Source organism: Vulpes lagopus, chromosome 2 (genome assembly GCF_018345385.1).
Source record: "Vulpes lagopus strain Blue_001 chromosome 2, ASM1834538v1, whole genome shotgun sequence".
Lineage (NCBI taxonomy): Eukaryota > Metazoa > Chordata > Mammalia > Carnivora > Canidae > Vulpes > Vulpes lagopus.
In genome coordinates, this window is record NC_054825.1 from 150,115,384 (window position 1) to 150,139,121 (window position 23,738).

At 42.6% G+C, this 23,738-nt stretch overlaps 1 protein-coding gene across 1 annotated transcript; it reads right to left on the reverse strand.

The window, feature by feature from the left end:
- Positions 1–3,976: 3,976 nt before the first annotated feature.
- Positions 3,977–23,526, reverse strand: AK3 (adenylate kinase 3). The gene is made up of 5 exons (XM_041744858.1): positions 23,258–23,526; positions 12,012–12,131; positions 10,911–11,083; positions 10,261–10,379; positions 3,977–5,768 (listed from the first exon to the last, which is right to left on the reverse strand). Exons 1-5 carry the CDS (start codon positions 23,406–23,408, stop codon positions 5,648–5,650), a joined length of 684 nt encoding a protein of 227 aa, XP_041600792.1. The 5' UTR covers positions 23,409–23,526; the 3' UTR covers positions 3,977–5,647.
- Positions 23,527–23,738: the final 212 nt, after the last annotated feature.

The following is a 23,738-nucleotide window of genomic DNA, read 5'->3' on the forward strand; positions in this document are numbered from 1 at the left end:
TCTATTTTACTAAATAAGCTGGGTGGTGAAAATTAAAACAAAGTCTTTCCCTTTAAAATAATATTACATTCGTATTTTCGACACCATCAGTTAAATCCTTGATTATAGTATCATTTTTATGTAGACTGACTTTATCCCCTATGTATTCTCAAAACTGTATTATTTAGAAGTCAATTTTACCCTGTTGACTTTTTAATATTAAGGGTTATAGTAATATAAAAACTGATAAAGCTAATACAATTTTTACAATTTTTTTTTTTTTTTTTTTTAGTGAGATCAAGTTTGAACTCACTCTTAATTTCTTTACTTGACATAGTCTGGGATCTCTCAGGGAGCAAGTTTTAAAAGAATACTAATGGCCTGTAAGAACAAACGGGAAGAATAATCTGATTTTTAAAATCATGGTGGTTTCATTCTGATGTAGCCCAAGGACTTTTTTAAAGGCAGGAGAAATCTTGAAGACCCAATTGCCTCAAGCTGCCAACTCCTTATTTCTAAGAATTTGGTGATCCTTGTCTGTAATGATGGCTTTTACTACATTTGTCATTTCTGTCCTTAGGTCAGTTACCATAGGATGCTTCTGAGCTTTACTACTTCTTATATAATTCATTTCAAATGTGCCAGGGTATTTCATTATTCATTTGGAATTAGATGACCGTGCTATCCTTATTATTGAGGATTTGTCTTCTGACTTAGGGGAACATGGGCTTTGGTGTGTATCGGGTGTAGTCTCTGGCTCAGTCCCATTGAGAGCAGTAGCACATGTTTGGAAGATGGCTGACTGGGATTGGGAATACATGTCTCAATTTGAGAAACCAAATAATGCTAAGGGACCCATACAGTGATCAAACCTGTGACCGTGGCCTCATTTGCACCTTGTTTTAACTGAGGTGATAAGGCACGTGGTACCCATAGAAATGGACCGGAATATCATAATTCTGTAACATCACAATCTTCCTGGTTTTCAGAATAAAACTTTTTGTGCTTTTGATATAAGTAAATACTCTATAATAAAATATTTGACTAATTTATATGGTAGTATTCATCAGCCTGTAATTTTTTAACCAATAGCCTAGTTATAGAAGTTTTTTTTTTTTCTGTTCTGGAGCAAGCTCTTGTTTTCCCCTCCTGTCAAATAGAGATCGGACACAGGAGTGAAACGCTTGATTTCACAGATATGTGTTACTTGAGCCTTTACTTTCCATTTCTCAACTTCACCTTTCCCCAGGATCTGCCTGGAAGCGCCCAAATTGTTTTTTGAATTTCATTGCCTTTTTTAAGTTAAAGGTAAAATGACTAAGTATTGGGAAGAAAGAAAGGACCAACAGAGTAAAACTACTCCTGAACAGTTTTTTGGCTGTGTTCTCTGAAACAGGAATTACCAAGAGCTATTTAAGATGTGGCTATATATATTTTTACTTTTGAAGGGAAGGGTTCTGTGTTTTGTATGTACATGAGATTGGATTTACTCTAGGAGCCCCTAATACCATGGTTTGCACTTAAAGATTATAACTGACATATTTAGCAGTACTTTAGTGCTAAGAACAGTAAATTGACACCCTTTTTTTATTTACTGCTAAGAACTAACCCCTTTTAAGAAAAATATCCTCTTTTCTGTTTTAAGAAATAAGTCTACTAAGCAAAGGAATGACTCATGTTTCACATTGAATTTTGCTGGGCTGTCCAGAAGATGAATGAAACATCTTTAACATCAAAGTGTCCATCAGCGATTATTTCATTTGATAAAAAGGAAAAAAGATTTTTTTAAAAATTAAGGCACTGTCCCTTCTTTATTGCCTATAACTTGGTGTCCTTTTATCCATGGTAGTAGAGATAATACGGATTTAAAATTAGTCTCTAGGAGATAGATGGGTAACATTCTCATCCAGTTACACCGTTAGTGGACTCTTCAAGTTTGCATAATAAGCTCATGATGTCCTATAACTTCTCTAGGAAAATTGGGTGTTGTTTTAGATTAACATTCCTGTTCCCCTTTTAAAAGTTAATTAACAAAAAAAAAAAAAAAAAACAACAACAAAAAAAAACAAAAAAATAAAAAAAATAAAAAAAATAAAGTTAATTAACATGCAGACCAGACTCATGTCTGGTTAGGGAGTGGATTTTTTTTTTTTTTTTTTTTTTTTTTTACAGTATGAAAAAAATTGATGGTGGGTTTAGTCAAAGTGAACCTGAAGTTAACCTTGGGGTATTTTCAGGGAAAAATAAAAAGATGTCAACTTACTATTCTCAAGATCAGTCATGTATTTCAGTTCCTAAATTGATGTGGGACAGAGACATATTTGTCAGGTTTAAGGTCAGGCTGTTCATTCCAGTTTTGCCACTGTATCATATGCATTTTAAAAATTCCAAAATCTTTTGCATCCATTTCCCATCTAATAGATATTGTGTACCATTTCACAGGTTTCTGAGAAGCGGATTCATGGAATACGTATTTGCTTATTTACTACTTAAGGTGATGGAAGGCAGTTACAAAAATGAGTAAAAGTTGATTATGAATTGCTTGGCATCTAATGATGAAGTCGAAGCCATTCTCATAAGCCTTGAAGAATTAGACTTCACGTTTTCTCTGAGTATGAAAAAAGGATAAAAAAAAATTATTGCATCTTTCACTTGGTTTCTTAAACCCACATGATCCTCTTCAAACACTTAAAAGAGTCCCTTGGTAAACTATGAAACCTCACCAAATTGATTTACTTTGGTAAAATCCTTCCCAAGTGCAATTTGGCATAACAGTTTAACTTTACTTTACACATGATCATTTGTTTACAAAAAAAAAACAACAACAAAACTTAGGTAGTGTGGGGTATGCACTCTATAAAGCATATTGGCTTTTACTATGTTTTAAGACTTTTAAACTAGTAGCTTTCAAAAATCAGATCTTGAGTTGCAAAATTAAGAAAGCTATTTCTTTTGTCAACGAGAAGACACAACTTCCATGTTTTAAAATCTAAGTTTATTCTTGCCATTGGTTGCAGGCATTACAGTGATTTAACCTACGGTTGGTAATTACCGTGACTCAGGTAAGTTTTGTCACAAACTATGAAGTGCCTAAAATATTTTGCTGGAAAGCCATTATAAGTATCTGGGGCAAAAGTGGGCTGGGGTTTAGAAATTTGAGTGAGTATGTAATCTATTATTTGTGGATGGTACTGCCATGTTGCATTTCCCACAGCACATTCTGCTTATGGAAAGTGTACCAAAGTAACAGTGGGACTCTGGAAAGTAGGGTACTGGGTGGAGGTACTGTTCTCCTTAGCCTTCAACTAAGGGGGTGTCTTCTAGCCATGGCACTTGGCGCTAGACGTATTTCCCTGTGGCTAGGCAGTGACAGGCTTCATCGGGATGGCCCATGACACCAGCTCATTCTGCTTAAAGCAGGTTCTCTTTATCTGCTTTAATTAAGGGAAAAAATAATAGTGTTTCCCAAAGTAATGGATGTGTGTCCAAAACTTTGGGTGAAGTATTTTGGGGATGGGGAGGGAGCGGACATAGGGAAGAAGCCCTAATTTTCAAAGCCATGTTCTTCTACCCCTCTTCTTGATTTTCAAATCTTTTTATTTTTTTTTATTTTTTTTATTTTTTTTATTTATGATAGTCACAGAGAGAGAGAGAGAGAGGCAGAGACACAGGCAGAGGGAGAAGCAGGCTCCATGCACCAGGAGCCTGATGTGGGATTCGATCCCGGGTCTCCAGGATCGCGCCCTGGGCCAAAGGCAGGCGCCAAACCGCTGCGCCACCCAGGGATCCCTTGATTTTCAAATCTTAAGTGTAAGAAGGGCAGCATGCCTGCCTGCAGCCCTACAGCAGATATAGCTTGAAATGCACCCAGCCTATTACTGTCATCAGTTACTAGAAAACAGTCCCCAGTTCAGAAACTCGTGAGACCTCGGGGCAGCAGAACAGAACATGGGATGGAGTGGACCATGTGAAATAATGGAGACAGGGATACCCACAGTTCTAGAACTTAATTTTATTGTAGTACATTAAGAGTCATGTATGCCAGGAAAGCCAGTAATTATTCATAAGCTTAGTAGTTCACCACAGTTTTAGAAAGCACATAATACATTCAAATAAGGCATTACAGAAAGTTTTGTAAAGAATTAAATGTGTCCTGCAATCCTTTTTAAAAGCCTTGGTCCATTCTGAAAGATCACTGAATTTTTAAAAATCAAAAGAAAAGTTTTTTCCCACAAAAATACACGAAGAACCACTTGCTGGCATTTATATTTTGAGTGCCTGGGATAACAGGCCAGTGTTCAAAGGCAGTTCATAACAGGTTGTACCAGGACTCATTGCATCTGATTTAGCACCAAGTAAGAGTAAATATCCCACTGAAGATGTAGCTGATTTTTTTCATCCACCTCTCATCGCCCCCACTCTTCGTGCCAGGCCACAGGACATAAGCACGCATCCTTGTTACCCTACGAAGAAATCAAATTCTCTTCGCTTTTAAAGGGCTACTCAGGCTACACACACAGGTGGAGTTCTTGCCCTGCTGACGGTGGCAAGGAAAGCCAGCAGCTGCCCACCGCTTACACTAGGAATAAAGTCCTTCAACAAACTCAGTTACCTTCCTGGTCCTTTTTAACCTCTCATGTAAATCCTTTTAATTGCTACTAATTTGATTAGTTTACTAATTTTGATTGTTTACTAATTATGATTGTTAAGCGTGTCAGGGAAATTCTCCCCAGGCATAACTGATCTATTTCTACTTCCTGAGGACCCAGTATGCTTGCTTTTATGTAGGGCCATGGGTTTGCTTTTATTTTAATTTGTCACTCATCACAGCAAATTTTACATAATGATCAAAAAGAGAACCTGGCAAGTAGATCCTAAAGCACATACTTATGCTTCTTAACCTGAGTAATAATCTGAAAACACAAGACTAATTACATTTTCTGTTGATAATTCAACCTCAGTGCTTTTGTAAGAACTTCCAATGTCAATTTCTAATAAATCATTTTTTTCAATACACATGTTCTCAAAACCTGTCATAGGAAAGTAATATTTTCCTATATGCTAATTTAACACAATTTTATAGCAGACTGAAAATTCTGAATAAACTGAAAGTTTGTTTATGACATAATAAATACAGCATATACGGTTAAGTTTTTAAGTTTCTTAGTGTAAAGGCAACAGTGAATTTGCATCCTGAAACTAATCTGCATATCTGGTGGCTTGTTTTCTAGAATTTGATATGTTTCACAAAACCATGTACCACAGTACTAACGATGCTGGGTTTTGGCATCAGTCTACAACACATTTCTCTGATGAAATACTTTACCGAGTGACATGGAAATGTTTTTTTAGCTTCTCCAAAGAATAAGAAAAATTTTTATCAACCACTTACTCTTCTGAACAAAAGTTAATATTACTACCAATTGCTCTTTTAATTAGGACACCTGATGTTTTTAAATTACATACCCATAGAAGATACCCTGGGTAGACAAAAAGATGAATCTTAGTATCAGACTCATTTGGCCCATTCTTAATTTCCAGAATGAAATCAGTGGAAGTGAAACTAATATAATTTTCAAAGAATTCATACATGCCAGTCTCAGAACACGGAGCTTCTAAATGCACAGGCGAGGAGTCTGCTCATCTTACTGGTGATGTACACTTTTCCTCATGGAGTAACTGATGCTTTCTGGTTTATTTGTGGAACTTTTGTTTGTAGGAAAGCATACACATGGGGCCAGATCTTGTTGGTTTCTGTTCCAGAGAAGGTTTCCAATACTCCCTTTTTCCTAAAGATGACCAAAAAAAAAAAAAAAACTTCTGACTCATTCCTGATGAGGTTTTTCTTTTTTTTTTTTTTTCTTCAATATTTTACTTATTTATTCATGAGACACATAGAGATAGGCAGAGACACAGGCAGAAGGAGAAGCAGACTCCCTGCAGGGAGCCCGATGTGGGACTCGATCCCAGAACCCCAGGATCACGCCCTGGGCCAAAGGCAGACGCTCAACCACTGAGCCACCCAGGTGCCCCCTGATGAGGGTTTTCAAAGTGATTCTTAAAAGATGATGATATGAGGGGTGCCTGGCTGGTTTCAGTGGGTGCAGCATACAACTCAGTCTCCGTCCACATGGGGGGTGGAAGGAGAGTTGACTTTAAAAAAAATGCAGATTTAGGGGTTTCAATAAAGTCTGTGATCAAGAGAGAAAGACATTGGTATGGCGTTGGTACACCTAGATTTTAGTTTCAGTTGTGTCTTCTGGCTTACAGAAATGGCCACTTGAAAAACCATAGCACTTACTGAGCATGTGCTCAGTGTCTTAAATATAATAGCTCACGTAATCCTTTCTAAAGTTCAGATTCCTTGTTTTACTGATAAAACAATGTGTTAGAAAGTAAGGTTAACAGCCCAGATCACTAAACTGGTAGTAGGCTTCCAAACATGGGGCATGTCAGACACCCAAGGGGCTCTCAGTCTACTTAATCACTTGCAAAACTACTTCCTAATACTTGATTATGCTTCCTTCTTTTTGCCTGGGTTTATTTTTTTTCCTCTTATGCTATCCTTTTTGAATGTGGGGGGAAATGGTAACAAAAAGTGTTTTCATTGTCTTTCTCCCCCAGATTTGTCTGGCATGCCCCCACACCGGCAGCCAATCTCTGTTTACTCCTGGGAGTAAGGCAGTGAGCAGGATCAGAATCCCAGGGCTGCTTTTCAAAACACACACACCACCCTCCAGATCCCCTCCTCCCCTAATTCACACACAGTGTCTTTTAGTCTGCAGAAGAGCAACTGAGGAACTCTGGCTTCTTTCTAAAAACAGAATCAGTCCTACCTCTGCAACCTTTCACTTGATTTTCAAAAGCTTCCCGAGGGCAAAAGCATTGCTCTCTTGATATCTCATAAAATTTCCCAGAATTAAGACTAGTAACTCCTATTGTTGGGGCACCCGGGTGGCTTAGTCCAATAAGCATCTGACTCTTGGTTTCGGCTCAAGTCATGATCTGGGAGCCATGAGATCGAGTCCTGCATCAGGCTCCCTGCTCAGCACGGACTCTGCTTGTCCATCTCCCTCTGCTCCTACCCCACATCTGTACTCTCTCTCATAAATAAATAAAATCGTTTAAAAAAAAAAAAAAGTTCCATGGAATTTTTTGCTAAGAAACATCTGCTAAGCAGGGCCACTATGTAAAAATGCTGTATTCTCTACATATCAGAAACACACACACACCCCAAATTCACAGGCATCTTGTCAAGCTTTCAAGAGAACAAGGTTCCTAACTGCTGTGTGAGGGTTTGAAGAGCCCTCCACTTGAAGAGCCACTTTAAGATCAAGCCGGTATCACAAGTGAGTTAATAATTGAGGGTACAAGTGCAGGCACCTAGACAATCCTAGAGCTGTACCTTGGTCACATATTTGTCATTTTAATTTCTCTGTAATAAAACCAGCCTCACCTCTAGGTCCTCTAAAGAGTGAGAACTTCGTATTGTTTGTTAACACAGACCTAATCGCTGCTGAAAGCAATTTAAAAACAATACAACTGTCAGTATTTTAAAATAATAATGCTGATTACCACTGAAGTTGCAAATACCACTACTTTCTGGGTTTGGTTAAGTCCAACCTGAGGTCCAGTGCTGGAGTTTAGAAGGAACAGCTCCAGTTAACTGCAAGAGGTAGCAAAAGCTGGAAGCCTGGAAACACAGGGTGTCTCCAGCTCAGGTCATGATCTTGGGGTCCTGGGATGAGCCCCCACGTCAGGCTCCCTGCTCAGCAGGGAATCTGCTTCTTCCTCTCCCTCTGCCCCTCCGCCTGCTCATGCTCTCTAATGAATAAAATCTTTAAAAATATAAAAGACTAGGGGCAGCCCCGGTGGCTCCGCGGGTTAGCACATCCGTCAGCCCAGGGCGTGATCCTGGAGTCCTGGGATCAAGTCCCACATCGGGCTCCCTGTATGGAGCCTGCTTCTCCCTCTGCTGTGTCTCTGCCTCTCTCTCTCTCTCTCTCTCTGTGTGTGTGTGTGTGTGTCCCGTAAATAAATAAAATCTTTAAAAATAAATAAAAGACTAGGGTATCTCCTAAGACAGGGACCCAGATTCTAGGCTTCCTCTCTGCAGTCGTCCCAACACGCCCCCCCCTCCCACATTTGGACAGAAGTAAGTTACCCCCCTCCTGCTGCTGCATTAGGTGGTCACCTCTGTGAAGGGGCCTCACACTGTTTTTATCAGCCCAACAACTGTGCGTTCTCCCTTCTGGTTACTTTTGAGTGAATAACAAAACCCCCGTTTGGAAAACATCATCTTCACCACACTCAGTCCATGAGTTTTGGTTTGGGAGTGGAGTCACTCCCCAGCTTCCAGGATGGACGTGATCAGAGATAATTGGATCCGACTCCAGGACTTGTGGTAAAATTCTTTTTTCTGGTCAGTAGCTGAACTGGTAGGAGACAAGCTCGGGTGCTGAGGGGCTCACACGGGGGCAGCCCACCTGAGATTGAAGCCAACGCAGAAAAGTGGAGCTGAACGTGACCCAGGCCCTGTGGTGCTATCTGAATGCCTGGACCCAGGATTGACCTTTGGACTTTGTAGTTAGAACAAATTCCCCTTTTGCTGAAGTTAGCTTGAATTAGGTTCCTGACTGATAGAAGCATATCGTGTTGTATGGAAACTACAATTTACCCCGCTATCTACCTCACCCACAGAGAGCAGGTGTGATTGCCTGGGGCCAGGCCTTGACCTATGTAGACCAGCGCCCAGCACAGTGTCAGCAGAATAGTAACAGCAACTCTCATCGAGTGATTTATTAGTGCCAGGGCTGCAGTAAGGCTTTATGCGGATTCTCGCAATCCCCTTCACAGCCATATACAGTAGGTACTACTCAATATTGCTCTGACTCAATGCATGAAGAGTTTGTGGCGCAAAGGAGCCACGCACACAGCTGGTAACCTGAAGAGCCAAGCTCATTCCATAAACCACAGAGTTATGGTACCAGCTACCGTAGAAAGTGAATTGCCAACTCCCTTGTCATTTCCCCATTCAGAAAGTACTACTTTAGAACAGCTTGGAGACTATGGCTTCAGAGGTCACTACAAACCGACCCCAGCACACCACCACCAGGAGCAGCCAGTGATGATACTGCATTCACTCTGTGTCAGACACAACTCTGGGAGTCACTCATAGTAACGCACTCTGCCCACCCTCTATTCTTAAGCAAGAAGTTAAGACCAAGGTAATAGGGGTGCCTGGGTGGCTCAGTCAGTTAAGCATCTGCCTTCGGCTCAGGTCATGGTCCCAGGATCCTAGGATCAAGCCCCGTGTTGGCCTCCCTGCTCAGCAGTGAACCTGCTTTGCTCTCTCCCTGCTTGTGTGCTCACTGTCACACACACACTCTCTCTCTCAAATAAAAAATAAATAAATAAGACCAAGTTAATCAACAATGAGTTGGGATTTGAACTCAGGCAGTCGGGTTCCAGAATCTGCTCCCACTGCAGCACTGCGCGTGTTGACACTGCATCCCCGTCCAGCTAGTGAATGTGAAGGGAAACGGGATGCAATCACTCCTGCATGACCAGAGGGGAAACACCGAGTACGGGGACTGCACTGTTCCTTAGCCCGAGTCTTATATTTATTCAGGACAGCTCCAGTACCTGTCATGGATATGAATTCCCTAAGGAACAAATAAAATTGTGTTCGAACACAAGCTCTTCAAGACTATCGGCCAAGTAAATGACCTGAGGACAGGCTGCCATCTGAGGCCTCCGTATGTCCTCTAATGGCCCAGGGAGTGAGCATCATGAGACTCGTGCCCCCAGCACTCAGTGCGGCCCTCCCTCTTCCTGACAGCAGAGCTCGGGTGTCACTGGCCCGCTCCCAGCTCCCGAATGGGCAGGAACAAGGCCTAAAACAGTGCAAAGCGTCCCCTGACCACAGCAGCCGTTCAATGTGGTGTCATCTTGGTAACACGTGGGGCTTCTGTTCACTTGGGGGAAGCTGACCCCTCCGCCCCCCATGAAAGAGGATGCCCTGCCCATTCCTGGCAACTCTGTGCAACATGCAGGGGTCTAAGGACACAGCCAATACGAATTCTGATCAAACCCCGTGGTGCCAAAGCCCAGCCTGCCTTCTGGACTTCCCTGTCATACACACTAATACATCTCTACCCATCAAATCAATTTGAATTGACTCTTCTGGTATTTTTGCAGTTCAGCTGTAAAGCAGGGGCAGTCAAACACTGACTTAGTGTTTCATCACATCAGGCACGTTCTGAAAAGCGACAAACTCACCGGTAATATTCCAGGACCGGCTGTGTTTGGACTTCATAAGCCTTGAGTCTCTTGACAACCGTCTCTGGCTTGTCATCATCCCGCTGAATGAGAGGCTCCCCTGTCAGGTCATCAATGCCCTAAACAGGTGTCACCAGAGGCTGGTGTCAGACATCTCACCTCTGAAGCAGATCTTTATAAGCAGTCCAGTGATTCTTAAGCCTCTCTGTGCCAGCAGCAAGCACAACAGCATGCTTTTTAAGTAAACAGAGTCAAACCCAAACACAGACCATGGCCATGCAGTATCATCTCCCGTATCGGGCCTTAGAGTAAAAGGATTTCTAAGCAGCCTCTCAGTAATTTCATATACAAAAGGATTCAGGGACAGCCTGGGAACCCCAACTGCAACTCCCTAAATAAGCCAAAGTGGTCTCTAATCCTTCTTACCCCCACTCCTAACATCCTCCCCAGCACCAAGCAGGAAATGGCAAATGCTTGTGCAGGAGTCACAGACGCCCATTGTTCCCAAGGGGTTTCCTTTACCAGCAAGCTGGGTGGATGCACAGGGCTCAATGGGAGCCGAGAACATTCCCTCAGGAACAGGCGTCACAAAGCTTAGGTCTGTGTGGATGAGAGGGATCAGAGACGGTCTGTGCCATCCCACTACTCACCACGGTTTTGGGAGGGTTGAATTCGATGTTGTAGACTCGGCCGCTGGCCGGATGAATCCAGCGCGCGGTGAGACGCTGCTTAATGACTTCGAAGGGCACGTTCAGATTGATCACTGTGTCTATCTGATAAGCTCCGTCCAGGGCTTCTGCCTGTGGAAGTGTCCTTGGAAAACCTTTATAAATTAAAAAAAAAAAAAAAAAAAAAGAATAAAGGGAGGGCGGGTGGGTCGAAGGAGGAAGAGAATTAGTTCATGTTGAATAATCTGGAAAAAAGCAGTAATATCAGGCAGGCTGATCACAGCTGTAGGACGACCATGATGGTGGTTAATTTTATGTGACAAATTGCCTGGACCCATGGGGAGCCTGGACACTGGTCAAACATTATTTGGGGTGTGTCTGTGAGACTGTTTTGGAATGAGAGTAACATTTAAATCAGGAGACTGAGTAAAGTAGATTGTCTTCCTGATATGGGTGGGCCTCATCTAACCCACTGAAGCCTTGGACGGATGGAAAAGGCTGACCATCCCCCCAGTAAGGGGGAGTTCCTCCTGCTTGACTGCCCAGAGCTGAGACATTAGCTTTTTCCTGCCTCCAACTCAATCTGAAGCCAGTTCTTCCTGGGCTGTAAGCCTGCTGGTCTTCAGATGAGCCAGACCACCCATCAGTCACCCTGAAGATCTTGGGACCTGTCAGCCTTCATTATCATGTGAGCCAATTCCTTAAAATAAATACCTCTCTTTCTCTCTCCAAAAACTAAAAACCAACCTATCCTCAAAGATCCCGCCACACCTCTAGCTGGGGAAAGTTTATAGCTGAATGAGAATCACTTTCTACCCTTCCTTCCTCCTCCTCATAAAATATTCTCAAAGGAGGATGAAGGAACCGGTCACATCTGAAGGGAGCATAGAAATAATCATGCTTTTGTCTTTCCCTTCAGATGAAGAAGCAGGCCTAGAGGAGAGGACTACCCCAAGGCCTCAGTGTGGTGAATGACAGCACTCGGGCCCCTGCCCACCAGCTGTGTGTCTGTAGCCACAAAATGCTCCTCCTCTGGCCACGCTCGTCATTCTGGGCAGGTGAAATGCTCCTAACACGCCTTACCATCCAATAGCCAGCTATATTGGGTGAGGTTTTTCAGCTCATGAAGGGCCAGCCTAGTCATGACATCATCCGGGATAAGCTTCCCTTGGTCAATGAAAGTCTTGGCTAACACACCAATTTCTACAGCACAGAAGAAAGAAAAAAAACTTGTCAGCAAGCACATTTATTTTATCCCATTCCAGGCCCCTAGGAAGCCACTAGCCCAGAGAGCAACTCCGGATAGCACCCTTATATGAAAATGTGCGTTGTCAACTCTTGCAATTAACAGAGAAGTTACAAAATAATCTATACCTACTTCAACGTCTCCATTATATAAAAATACATAAGTGCAAATGTAGAGACAAAAAAAATCATAGAAAGCTATAGACACCTTCATTAACAGCAGTCATCTCTGTGTGATATGTGATTTTTCAATATATCTGCACTGCTCTATATTTTGTAAATTTTCTATCAGAAAAAAATACAGAATAATAGAAAATTTTTTAAGATTTAAAAAATTTATTTATTCATGAAAGACACAAAGAGATGGAATCCCTGGGTGGCACAGCGGTTTAGCGCCTGCCTTTGGCCCAGGGCATGATCCTGGAGACCCGGGATCGAATCCCATGTCGGGCTCCCAGTGCATGGAGCCTGCTTCTCCCTCTGCCTATGTCTCTGCCTCTCTCTCTCTCTCTGTGACTATCATAAATAAATAAATAAATAAATAAATAAATAAATAAATAAAGACACAGAGAGGAGGCAGAGACACAGGCAGAGGGAGAAGCAGGCTCCCTGCGGGGAGCCCAATGTGGAACTCGATCCCAGGACCCCAGGATCAGGACCTGAGCCAAAGGCAGAAGCTCAACCGCTGAGCCATTCAGATGTCCCAAGAGTTTTCTTTTTTAAACAAGAACTTGTAATAGTCATTATTTCTAAGTGGCTCAATGTAAGTGCTTGCTCTGTTACTGTAGAGATTCTTCTAATCCTCTAAAATAGACACTTGCTGTCCCAGTTCAGCTTTTGACCAGATTTAGCAGTGTTCATATTACATTTTACTAAACACTCCAGAAAAGAACTGATGAACAATTTAAAAGTATTACTCACAAACTGGTATCATTTTTACACATCAATATTTTAATTTGCTGGTCATTTCCAACAAACTATACTGTTTACATTTGGAACTGTAATACCATTATAATCTGCGTGTATATACGTTTTGGGTTTTTTTTGTTGTTATTGTTTTTAATATTTTTTATTTATTTATTCATGAGAGACACACAGAGAGAGAGGCAGAGACACAGGCAGAGGGAGAAGCAGGCTCCATGCAGGGAGCCGGACGTGGGACTCAACCCCAGGACTCCAGGATCACGCCCTGGGCCGAAGGAGGCGCTAAACCGCCAGGCCACCAGGGAACCCGTTGTTTTTGTTTTCTTTTTCTTAAAGAAAGCTCCACACCAGACATGGAGCTTGAGCTCACAATCCCAAGATCAAGAGTCGTGCACTCTACTGACTGAGCCAGCCAGTGTATGTATAGTTTTATGTTCTTTTTTCACTTAGCATTATTTTGTAAGTATTTACCAGTGACTTTATGCAGTCATTTTTTTATTAACTCTATCACACTCCATCGACATATACCCAAGTTTGATATATAAAACATTATCACAGGACTCTTGGACATTTAAATTATCTAAATTGGGGGATGCCTAGGTGGCTCAGCGGTTTAGCACCTGCCTTTGGCCCAGGGTGTGATCCTGGAGTTCCAGGATCGAGTCCCAAGATCGAGTCTCACATCGGGCTCCCTGCATGGAGCCTGCTCCTCCCTCTGCCTGTGTCTCTGCCTCTCTCTCTCTCTCTCTGATCTCTCTCTCTCTCTGTTTCTCAAGATTAAATAAAATCTTTAAAAAATAAAAATTAAAAAAAATAAAAAATAAAAAATAAAATAAAAATAATAATAATAATAAAAAATAAAAAATTAAAAAAAAAAACAAATTATCTAAATTGGTCTTGGTTTTGCCCTACCACTGCTGCTTTTCAAGATCTTAATACCGTTTCTTTTCTTCTTTTTTTTTTCTTTTTAATTATTTCTGATGGATAACCTCCTGGGATTCAGATTAAAAGGTTAAGGCATATGACTCTTTCCATAATTCTTGGTATAAACTGCCACTCTGACTTCAGAACAGATTCTAAATTGTCATATTCACAAAGTTTTAGATTTTCACTAAGCACATTAACTGCACGGGATTGACAGGTTTATGGCCAGGGTTTACAAACTGCATCTGGAAGAAGACCTGGTTCCAAGGGCCAGCACTCAGGAACCTTTCAATAAGGTAACCTGCTATAAAGCTGCACATACTTGGTATGTGTACACCTCTCTGTTGCTCTGACCAGGTTTTGACCACTGATCTGGAGAAGCAGAAGTCAGCCTCATCCACAGTGTTTGGGGGAAAAAATGTAAAAACTTGTATTACTTCAAGGCTAAGTTCCTAAAACTGGCATTACCCCCTTCCCCCACCTCTTACTCTTCAGGCCAAACCCTCTTGTAAGCCCTCAACCAATAACATCAAATGGATTGAGAGGATGAGACTAATTTTTAACATTTTTAATTTCATCAGTGTAAGAATAGCATTAAGAAAAGATACCCTGAGGTGATTCCTGGGTGGCTCAGCTTTGCCTTTGGCCCAGGGCATGATCCTGGAGACCCAGGATCGAGTCCCACATTGGGCTCCCTGCATGGAACCTGCTTCTCCCTCTGCCTGTGTCTCTGCCTCTCTGTCTCTCATGAATAAATAAATAAAATATTTTTTAAAAAATTAATATTAAGAGAATCTGTCTCCAAAAATGCCTAACAGATTTAATGCACTCCTATCGAAATCCCAGTTGCATCTTTGCACCCACATCAGGCTCCCTGCATGGAGCCTGCTTCTCTCTCTGCCTGTGTCTCTGCCTCTCTATGTCTGTGTCTCTCATGAATAAATAAATATTTTTTTAAAAAAGCAATAGACCGGGCAGCCCCGGTGGCGCAGGAGTTTAGCGCCGCCTGCAGCCCAGGGCGTGATCCTGGAGACCCGGGATCGAGTCCCACATCAGGCTCTCTGTGTGGTGCCTGCTTCTCCCTCTGCCTGTGTCTCTGCCTCACTCTCACTCTCTCTCTCTCTCTCTGTCTGTCTCTATGAATAAATAAAATAAAATCTTTAAAAAAATAAAAAAATAAACTTAAAAAAAAAAAAAAGCAATAGACCTACAGATTAACGGAACAGAAATGAGACTCCAGAAATTACCCTTTACCCTTACCATCAATTGGTTTTCAACAAGAATACCAAGACAATTCAACAGGGGAAAGAATAATCTTTTTAACAAATGGTGCTGGGAAAACTGAATATCCAATAACAAGAGAATAAAGTTGGACCTCTACCTCACAGCATATACAAAAAGTAGCATCAATCAGACCTAGAGGTTTGAGCTAAAACTACAAAACTCTTAAAACATAGGCATAAATCTTCATGACTCTTCATCAGGCGGTGGTTTCTTAGACATGAAGCCAAAAATACAATCAACCAAAAAAAAAAACTGGATTCGTTAAAATTAAAAAAACTTTATCCTTCAAAGAGCACCACAAAAGTGAAAAGACAATTCGCTGAATGAAAAAAAATGTTTGTAAATCCTGTATCTCATAAGGAACTTGTATTCTGAATATCTAAAGAATTCTTACAACAATAAAAGACATAATTCATACACAATAAAAAGACAATCCATTTTTTTAAATGGAAAAAGGATCCGAATATAAAAAGATAAACAAAAACCCAATGAGCACATGGAAAGATGCTCAACATGGTTAGTCATTAAGGAAATACAAATGGAAACCACAATGAGATACCATTTCACACCCACCAGGATGACTGTAGTCAAAGAGGCTGATAATAACAAGTGTTGACAAGAATGCTGAGAAACTGAAACCCTCCTATATTGCTAGTAAGGTTTTAAATGCTGTAGCCAAATGGAAAAATACTGTGGCAGTTTTCAAATGTTAAAAAGAGTTACCAAAAAAATAAAAATAAAAATAAATTTTAAAAAAATAGGGGATCCCTGGGTGGCTGAGTGGTTTAGCACCTGCCTTTGGCCCAGGGCGCGATCCTGGAGTCCCAGGATCGAGTCCCACGTCGGCCTCCTGGTATGGAGCCTGCTTCTCCCTCCTCCTGTGTCTCTGCCTCTCTCTCTCTCTCTCTGTGTCTATCATAAATAAAAAAAATAAATAAATCTTTTTAAAAATAAAATAAATAAATAAAATAAAATAAAATAGAGTTACCATCTTACCTACCAATTGGATGAACAAACACACACACACATACAAACATCCAAGAGAAATTAAGAGAGACATCTATACAAAAACTTATAAATGAGTGTTCAAAGCAACATTATTCACAATAGCCGAAAATGGAAAACTCAAACGTCCGCCAAGTGATGAATGGATAAATAAAATGTGATAGATCCACATAAAATTACATTATTCAGCCATAAAAAGAAATGAAGTACTGATGTTACAAAGTATAAGAACTTGAAAACATTAAGCGAAAGAAGCCACAGACACAAAAGACCACATACTGTATCATTCCATTTGTATGAAATATTTAGAATATGGAAATCTGTAGGGAGAGAAGCAAGATTAGTGGTTGCCTCCAGCTGGGAGCCATGGGGAAAATGAAGAGTGACTGTTCCTGTGAAAGGGTTTCTTTTTGGGGTGATAAAATTACAGATTTTTAAAAGATTGTATTTATTTATTTGGGGGAAGGAAGGGCAGAGGGAGAATCCCAAGCAGATTCACACTGAACACAGAGCCTAACTAAAGGCTTCATCTCACAACCCTGAGATCATGACCTTAAACTAAAACCAAGAGTCAGATGTTTAACCAACCAAACCACCCAAGCACCCCAATAGAAATACCCAAAATTGACTGTGGTGATGGTTACACAGCTCTGGATATACTAAAAACACTGAATTAGATACTTTAAAGGGGCTAATTTTTATGGTATATGAATTATATCTCAACAGATTTTTTTCACTAGTTATTTTTAGCGCCCTGGGCTGTAGGTAGCGCTAAACCGCTGAACCACCAGGGTTGCCCCCAACAACTATTTTTAATTTATTTTTTTTAAGTGGAGTTCAATTTGCCAACATATAGCATAACACCCAGTGCTCATCCAGCCAAGTGCCCCCATCAGTGCCCATCACCCAGTCACCCCAATCCCCCGCCCACCTCCTCTTCCACTATCCCTTGTTCATTTCCCAGAGTTTTTTAAAGGAAAGATTTAAAAATGCTGGGTAAGCGAGACGCCTGCGTGACTCAGCAGTTGAGTTTCTGTCTTTGGCTCAAGTCGTGATCCCGGGGTCCTGGGACAGAGTCCCACATCAAGCTCCCTGCAGGGAGCCTACTTCTCCCTCTTCTGTGTCTCTGCCTCTCTCTCTCTCTGTGTCTCTCATAAATAAATAAATAAAATTGAAAGAAAGAAGAAAGAAAGAAGAAAGAAAGAAAGAAAGAAAGAAAGAAAGAAAGAAAGAAAGAGAAAGAGAAGGAAGGAAGGAAGGAAGGAAGGAAGGAAGGAAGGAAAGAAAGAGAAAGAAAGAAAGAAAGAAAGAAAGAAAGAAAGAAAGAAAGAAAGAAAGAAATGCTGGATAAGCAAAACAAAAGGAAAAAGCCTCTCATAATCCTGTCACTACCCAGAGTAAATAGTTCTTAAAACTGATAATCTTAAAAACTTCCAAATTTTTAAAATTTTGTAAATAGATAGCCCTGTGCATAATCTAATAACCTTCTTCATTTATCCCTAACAATGATCTATACCAATTAACGCTGATCCGGGCGGGCACCTTGATGGGTGGTCAGGCCATTAAGTGACTGACTCTTGATCTCAGGGTTCTGAGTTCAAGCCCCATGCTAAACAAATAAATAAGTAAATGGAGATTGATTGCTAGTAGGTATGAGTTTTCTTTGGGGGGGGGGTCATGAAAATGTCCTAAAATTGACTGTGGTAGCGGTTGCACAACTCCATGCATATCCTAAAGTCCATTAAATTGTAAACTTTAGGGGCACCTGGGTGGCTTCTTCAGTGAAGTGTCTGTCTTCAGGTCAGATCATGATCTCAGGGTGGTCCTGGGATTGAGTCCCGCATCATGCTCCCTGCATGCTTCTCCCTCTCCTTCTGTGATCTCTCTCACTCTCAAATAAATAAAGAAAATCTTAAAAAAATAATAATTGTAAACTTCAAGTGAGTTATATGGCATATGAATTAGATCTCAATAAAACTGTCAAAAATGAGGCAATCTTTACAAAAAGCACTATTATCAAAGGTACAGGGCAGTATTACCATTTGCTGTCATTTGTGTAAGATAAAGAGGGAAGAACAGGTAAACACTTGGTTGCATATACATGAAGGATTTTTTTGACTGAATGCCCTTTTATAGTTTCTGGAATTTCAAACCATGTAAATGTATTGCCTCTTATAAATTCGGGTGTGGGGTGGGTTTTTATTTATTTTTTTGCCATTACAAAAATAATTGTCCCTACTGTCAACATCATTCTAAATAGGTGCATCTGTGCTGCACAGGTGGCCATAATAAAAGTTTTGTTAGAGAATCTTGGGAGCTGACGGAGACACAGAAGATTATCTACTGAGTTCAGCTCCCCCAACATACAGATGAGCACAAATGACATTCAGAAGGATCAGCCATCTAGGGCAGGGTTCCATCTTTGAGAAGCACTAAGCCACAAGGCAGTTTCTCAAAATTTGGGCAATCCCTCGGCAACCTCACAATTTCTGCCCCAGCCAGACTATTAGTTACTGCATACCATTCTTTAAAGGGATCCAGCTTTTTATTTTTTTTTTAAGATTTTATTCATTTATTCATGAGAGAGACACAGAGAGAGGCAGGAACACAGGCAGAGGGAGAAGCAGGCTCCCTGCGGGGAGCCCCATGAGGGACTCGGTCCTAGGACCCCAGGATCACGACCTACGCCGAAGGCAGACGCTCAACCAGAGTCACCCAGGTGCCCCCGGGATTCAGATTTTTAAATTAACAAATTATAATGCTCACAAGATTAAAGGTTTGGTGTATTTGTTGCTTTTCAAATATCCTTTGAAGAAAATAGATTAAAAAATTGTGCCCCCCTAGAATGATCTCATGAACATCAACACTGCAGAAGGAAAAGTATTTAACTAGGGAGACCTGAGCATTCACCCTGGTCTCCCGGTAACTGCTGTTTATAAATGAGCAGGTTCTTCAACCTCTCCTGAGCTCAGTTTCTTATCTTTCTTTAATCTAGAGGGCTGGCCTAATGTCTAAGGATCATCCAGCTCTTGACTCAGGTCCGTGCTGAGCCACCATTACTCTGTCAACAGGTTGCCCAGGGTGTCCTGTGTCTAATCACATACTCTGGATTGATTTTTTTTTTTTTAGGTTGATTTATTTTTAAAAAGATTACATTTATTCATTTGAAAGAAAGAGTACAAACAGAGGGAAGGGCAGAGGGAGAAGCAGGCTCCCTGCTGAGCAGGGAGCCCGCAGGGCTTGATCCCAGGACCCTAGGATCTTGACCAGAACTGGAAGGCAGACGCTTAACAGGCTGAGCCACCCAGGCGCCTTCTCTGGATTGGTTTTAAACTTTGGCTATAAAATACAGCTCTAGGTTATAAAACACAGCACCCTCATGAAATAGTGGTTTGAGAGTAAACCGGTACTCTCCTTCTGCAGCAATATTTGACAGTCCCACATTACAGAGAATTCTAAACTAAGGATTTCATATTGCTGCCAAATGTTCATAAACAAAGACAGTCATAGCATTATTTATTACAGGAAAGAATGGTTAACAACATAAATGTCCAAAGACAGGAAAATGCTAAAATTAAATATCATTTTCAAGACTGCTTCTTTTTTTTTTTTTTTTCAGTTTTTCATTCAAGACTGCTTCTTGATGTGTCGACATGCTCACAAGTGAGGAAAAAACAGTATATGAGCAAACACTTAGAATGCAACAATTTTGCAAATACATACAAATGCAATGGAGAAAAGACAAAGAAAAAAGCATATAAGGCACTAAAAAGTTAATTATAATTCTTTGTTTCTAATTAAAATTAGTATTTTAATTCTTTTTTATATTATTCTCATATGTATTTCTTCCTTTATAATAAATATGCTTTTAGTATCAGAAAACATAACACTGGGTTTAATAAAAGACTACACCTCTTTTTTGGCTCAGATCCTGTGGGAAATAGCCAATTCCACTTAAAAAAAAAAAAAAAAAACAGAAGAGAAAAATGTTAGAAGAGAAAAATATTTATTGAGACTATTTTCTTAGTCCTGAGATACAGAACACCTGTAATAACAATCTCCTGACACCTCCCCTAAGGTCTATTCTCTGTTTTCTGTTAAAGAACTGCCGTCTTAAAAGACCTTTAAAGAAGGAACTGGCAGGCGAGCTGGACTCCCGTTTCCAGGGATGCTCTCCTCTCTCTTTCTCCACATGGAGCCAGAAAGAGAACAGCAGACTGGTCCGGGGATGTTAAGGATAAACAGCATTGTTTCTCAATTCTGAAAAAAAGGCCTACTTAATTGGCTTCAGATTTAATTTTTAAAATGTTTTATATTTTCACAAATGTACGGAACCTTACTCTGCCAAAAGTTTCTTTAACCCCTAGGTTATACCTCACTGCTCAATTATTTTTCAGAGAATCCCTGACACATTCTTTACTACCCCTTCCCACTTTGGGTAACCTTACCCCCCACCAGGTGGAGGCTATTTGTTACCTAACTACTTAAGTATGTTGCATCAAGATCGTTTAGCAACCAAGCCAAACAATTTAACCTTTTGAAGAAGTGGTAACTAAAAGACAAAACACTGTATTTTTTTTAAAAAAAAACATCAATGTTAGAAGAGAAAAATAAAAGCGGTAATTTGCCAGACTAGCTGCTGGAGGGAAAGAAATCCAAGAAACATGGAGGCGGTTCTGTTTTCCACTTATATTTTGTTTTGTTTTGTTTTTTAAATTTATTTATTTATGATAGTCACAAGGAGAGACGGAGAGAGAGGGGCAGAGACACAGGCAGAGAGAGAAGCAGGCTCCATGCACCCGGAGCCCGACGTGGGATTCGATCCCGGGTCTCCAGGATCGCGCCCTGGGCCAAAGGCAAGCGCTAAACCGCTGCGCCACCCAGGGATCCCTCCACTTATATTTTGAAACAGACAATCCCACCTCGAGATGATCTAGATTCAGCTAATAGACACCTATACAAACATGAGCAAAATGAAATGGGTTTTGGGATCCCTGGGTGGCGCAGTGGTTTGGCGCTTGCCTTTGGCCCAGGGCGCGATCCTGGAGACCCGGGATCGAATCCCACGTCGGGCTCCCGGTGCATGGAGCCTGCTTCTCCCTCTGCCTATGTCTCTGCCTCTGTCTCTCTCTCTCTCTCTGTGACTATCATAAATAAATAAAAAATTAAAAAAAATTAAAAAAAAATGAAATGGGTTTTTATGTTCTGATGTGGAAATATATCGTAGATATAAAGTGAAAATGTGCTGGTGCACAACACATAAATACATTGTATGACTGCATATTGCATAAAATAAGGGCTGTGTGTGTGTGTGTGTGTGTGTGTTTGTACACAAATACACATTTCTAAAAGGGAACCCAAGGTCTTCCCCTATGAAGAATGAGACTGAGGCAGGGAATGAGAGAGTTGGCTTTACTTTTCATTTCATGTACTTCTGTCCTTTTTCCAATCCTTTTCTTACCCTGTACAATTACTGCTGTAATTTTTTTAAAAGGAGATTCAAGGGATCCCTGGGTGGCGCAGCGGTTTGGCGCCTGCCTTTGGCCCAGGGCGCGATCCTGGAGACCTGGGATCGAATCCCACGTCGGGCTCTCGGTGCATGGAGCCTGCTTCTCCCTCTGCCTGTGTCTCTGCCTCTCTCTCTCTCTCTCTCTCTGTGACTATCATAAATAAATAAAAATTTAAAAAAAAAATAAATAAAAGGAGATTCAAAACGAGTTCTGTTTTGGAAAATAAAGGTCAACACCTTTGAGGGGAGAAAAAAAAAAAACTCATCTGTTGATTTTTTAAAAATCGCTCCCTTGGGGCCCTGGGTGGCTCAGCCGGTAGAGCCTGAGACTCTATTTCTGGTCTAGGGCTGTGAGTTCAAGCCTCACGTTAGGTGTACAAATTAATTTTTTTTTTAATTAAAAAAAAAACAGCTTTCTTTTTTTTTAAACAGCTTTCTTAAGATATAATTTGCATAACAAAACTTATACATTGTAAAGTATAGAAACTGTTGACTTGGAGTTGGTGCTGAGTTATAAAAATTTATCTGGCATGATAAACAAAACAATCTTTCAGATTCATAAGAATAGCTTTCCTGTCTAAGAAATCCCTGGGGTATCAAAGATCTAAGCCAATTTTGTGAGTGCAACAAGCATAAATAATAGCCGGCCTTCAGATTTGGGAGAAAGGCTGGAACCAGAAAATCCCAGAGTTTAACCGGAAAAAAAAAAAGAGAGAGAGAGAGAGAGAGAGAGAAAGGAAGTTAGAAAAAAGAAAGAGAAAGGGAAGGAAGTAAAAAGGAAAAAAAAAAAGAAAGCAAGCAAGCAAGCAGGAAGGAAGAGAAAAAAAGGAAGAGCGAAACCTTCAGGTCAAAATTCAACTCTCCGGGTGAAAGGGGGCGCGGAGCAGAGGCCGCGGTTCCTACGGGAGCAGCAGCGCCCGGACCGGGACGCGCCTCTCACCCTAATCTCTGAACTTCGAACCTGTCCTAACTCTCGGACGGCAACCGACAACCCGCTCAAAGCTGCCCCGGGGCCTGGAGCTCTCAGGGCGCAATTGCTCAACTGCCTGAGGTCTCTCCTGGGGGGGGTGGGGGCGGGAAAGGGATGCGGCGGCCGCACCCCCGGACCTGCATCCGAGGACCCGCACCCCGGGGCCCCGCCTCCCCTCCCGCTCCCGCTCCCCGGGGCCCCGCCTCCCCAGGACCCGCACCCCGGGGCCCCGCCTCCCCTCCCGCACCCCGGGGCCCGCCTCCCCAGGACCCGCACCCCGGGGCCCCGCCTCCCCAGGACCCGCACCCCGGGGCCCCGCCTCCCCAGGACCCGCACCCCGGGGCCCCGCCTCCCCAGGACCCGCACCCCGGGGCCCCGCCTCCCCTCCCGCACCCCGGGGCCCGCCTCCCCAGGACCCGCACCCCGGGGCCCGCCTCCCCTCCCGCTCACCCCCGCCCGGGCTCCCACCTGTGCCCCGAAGCATGTTGTCCCGGAGCAGGTCTCCGCTGGAGAGGTGCTTCAGCGCGAAGTGCTTGGTGATGCGCGACGACACGGTGCCCTTGCCGGAGCCCGGCGCCCCCATGATCACGGCGCGCAGCAGCCGCGCGGACGCCCCCATGGCCGCAGGGAGCCGGGCCGCGCGCGGGGGCTCCGGCCTGGCTGCGCGCTCGCGGGGCTGCGCCGTGCGGGGCGGCGGGCGGACAGCGCTGCGCGCAGGGGGCGGGCGCGGCGCCCGGGCGCTCCCGGAAGTGAGGCGGCGGCCCCCGCGGCCGCCCCGCCCGCCCCGCCCGCCCCGGCGCCAGCCCCGCGGAGACCCGGCGCCCCCGCCGCGCGCCCCTCGCCGCCGCCTCCGCGAGCCCCGCCTGCGCCCCCCCGGCGCCCCCTGCAGGCCCCCGCCTCGCTCGGGTCCACCCCGCCCGCCCCGGCGCCCCCGCGTGCCCCCCCCGCC

Bases quoted from the DNA above. Each gene is read 5' to 3' on its own strand.
- AK3 (XM_041744858.1), bottom strand. From the start codon at position 23,408: ATGGGGGCGTCCGCGCGGCTGCTGCGCGCCGTGATCATGGGGGCGCCG. The intron at 12,132-23,257 runs GTGGGAGCCCGG...TCTGTGCTGTAG, and splicing joins CAACATGCTTCGGGGCACAG to AAATTGGTGTGTTAGCCAAG. The intron at 5,769-10,260 runs GTGAGTTTGTCG...GGTCATCTTTAG, and splicing joins CCGGTCCTGGAATATTACCG to GAAAAAGGGAGTATTGGAAA.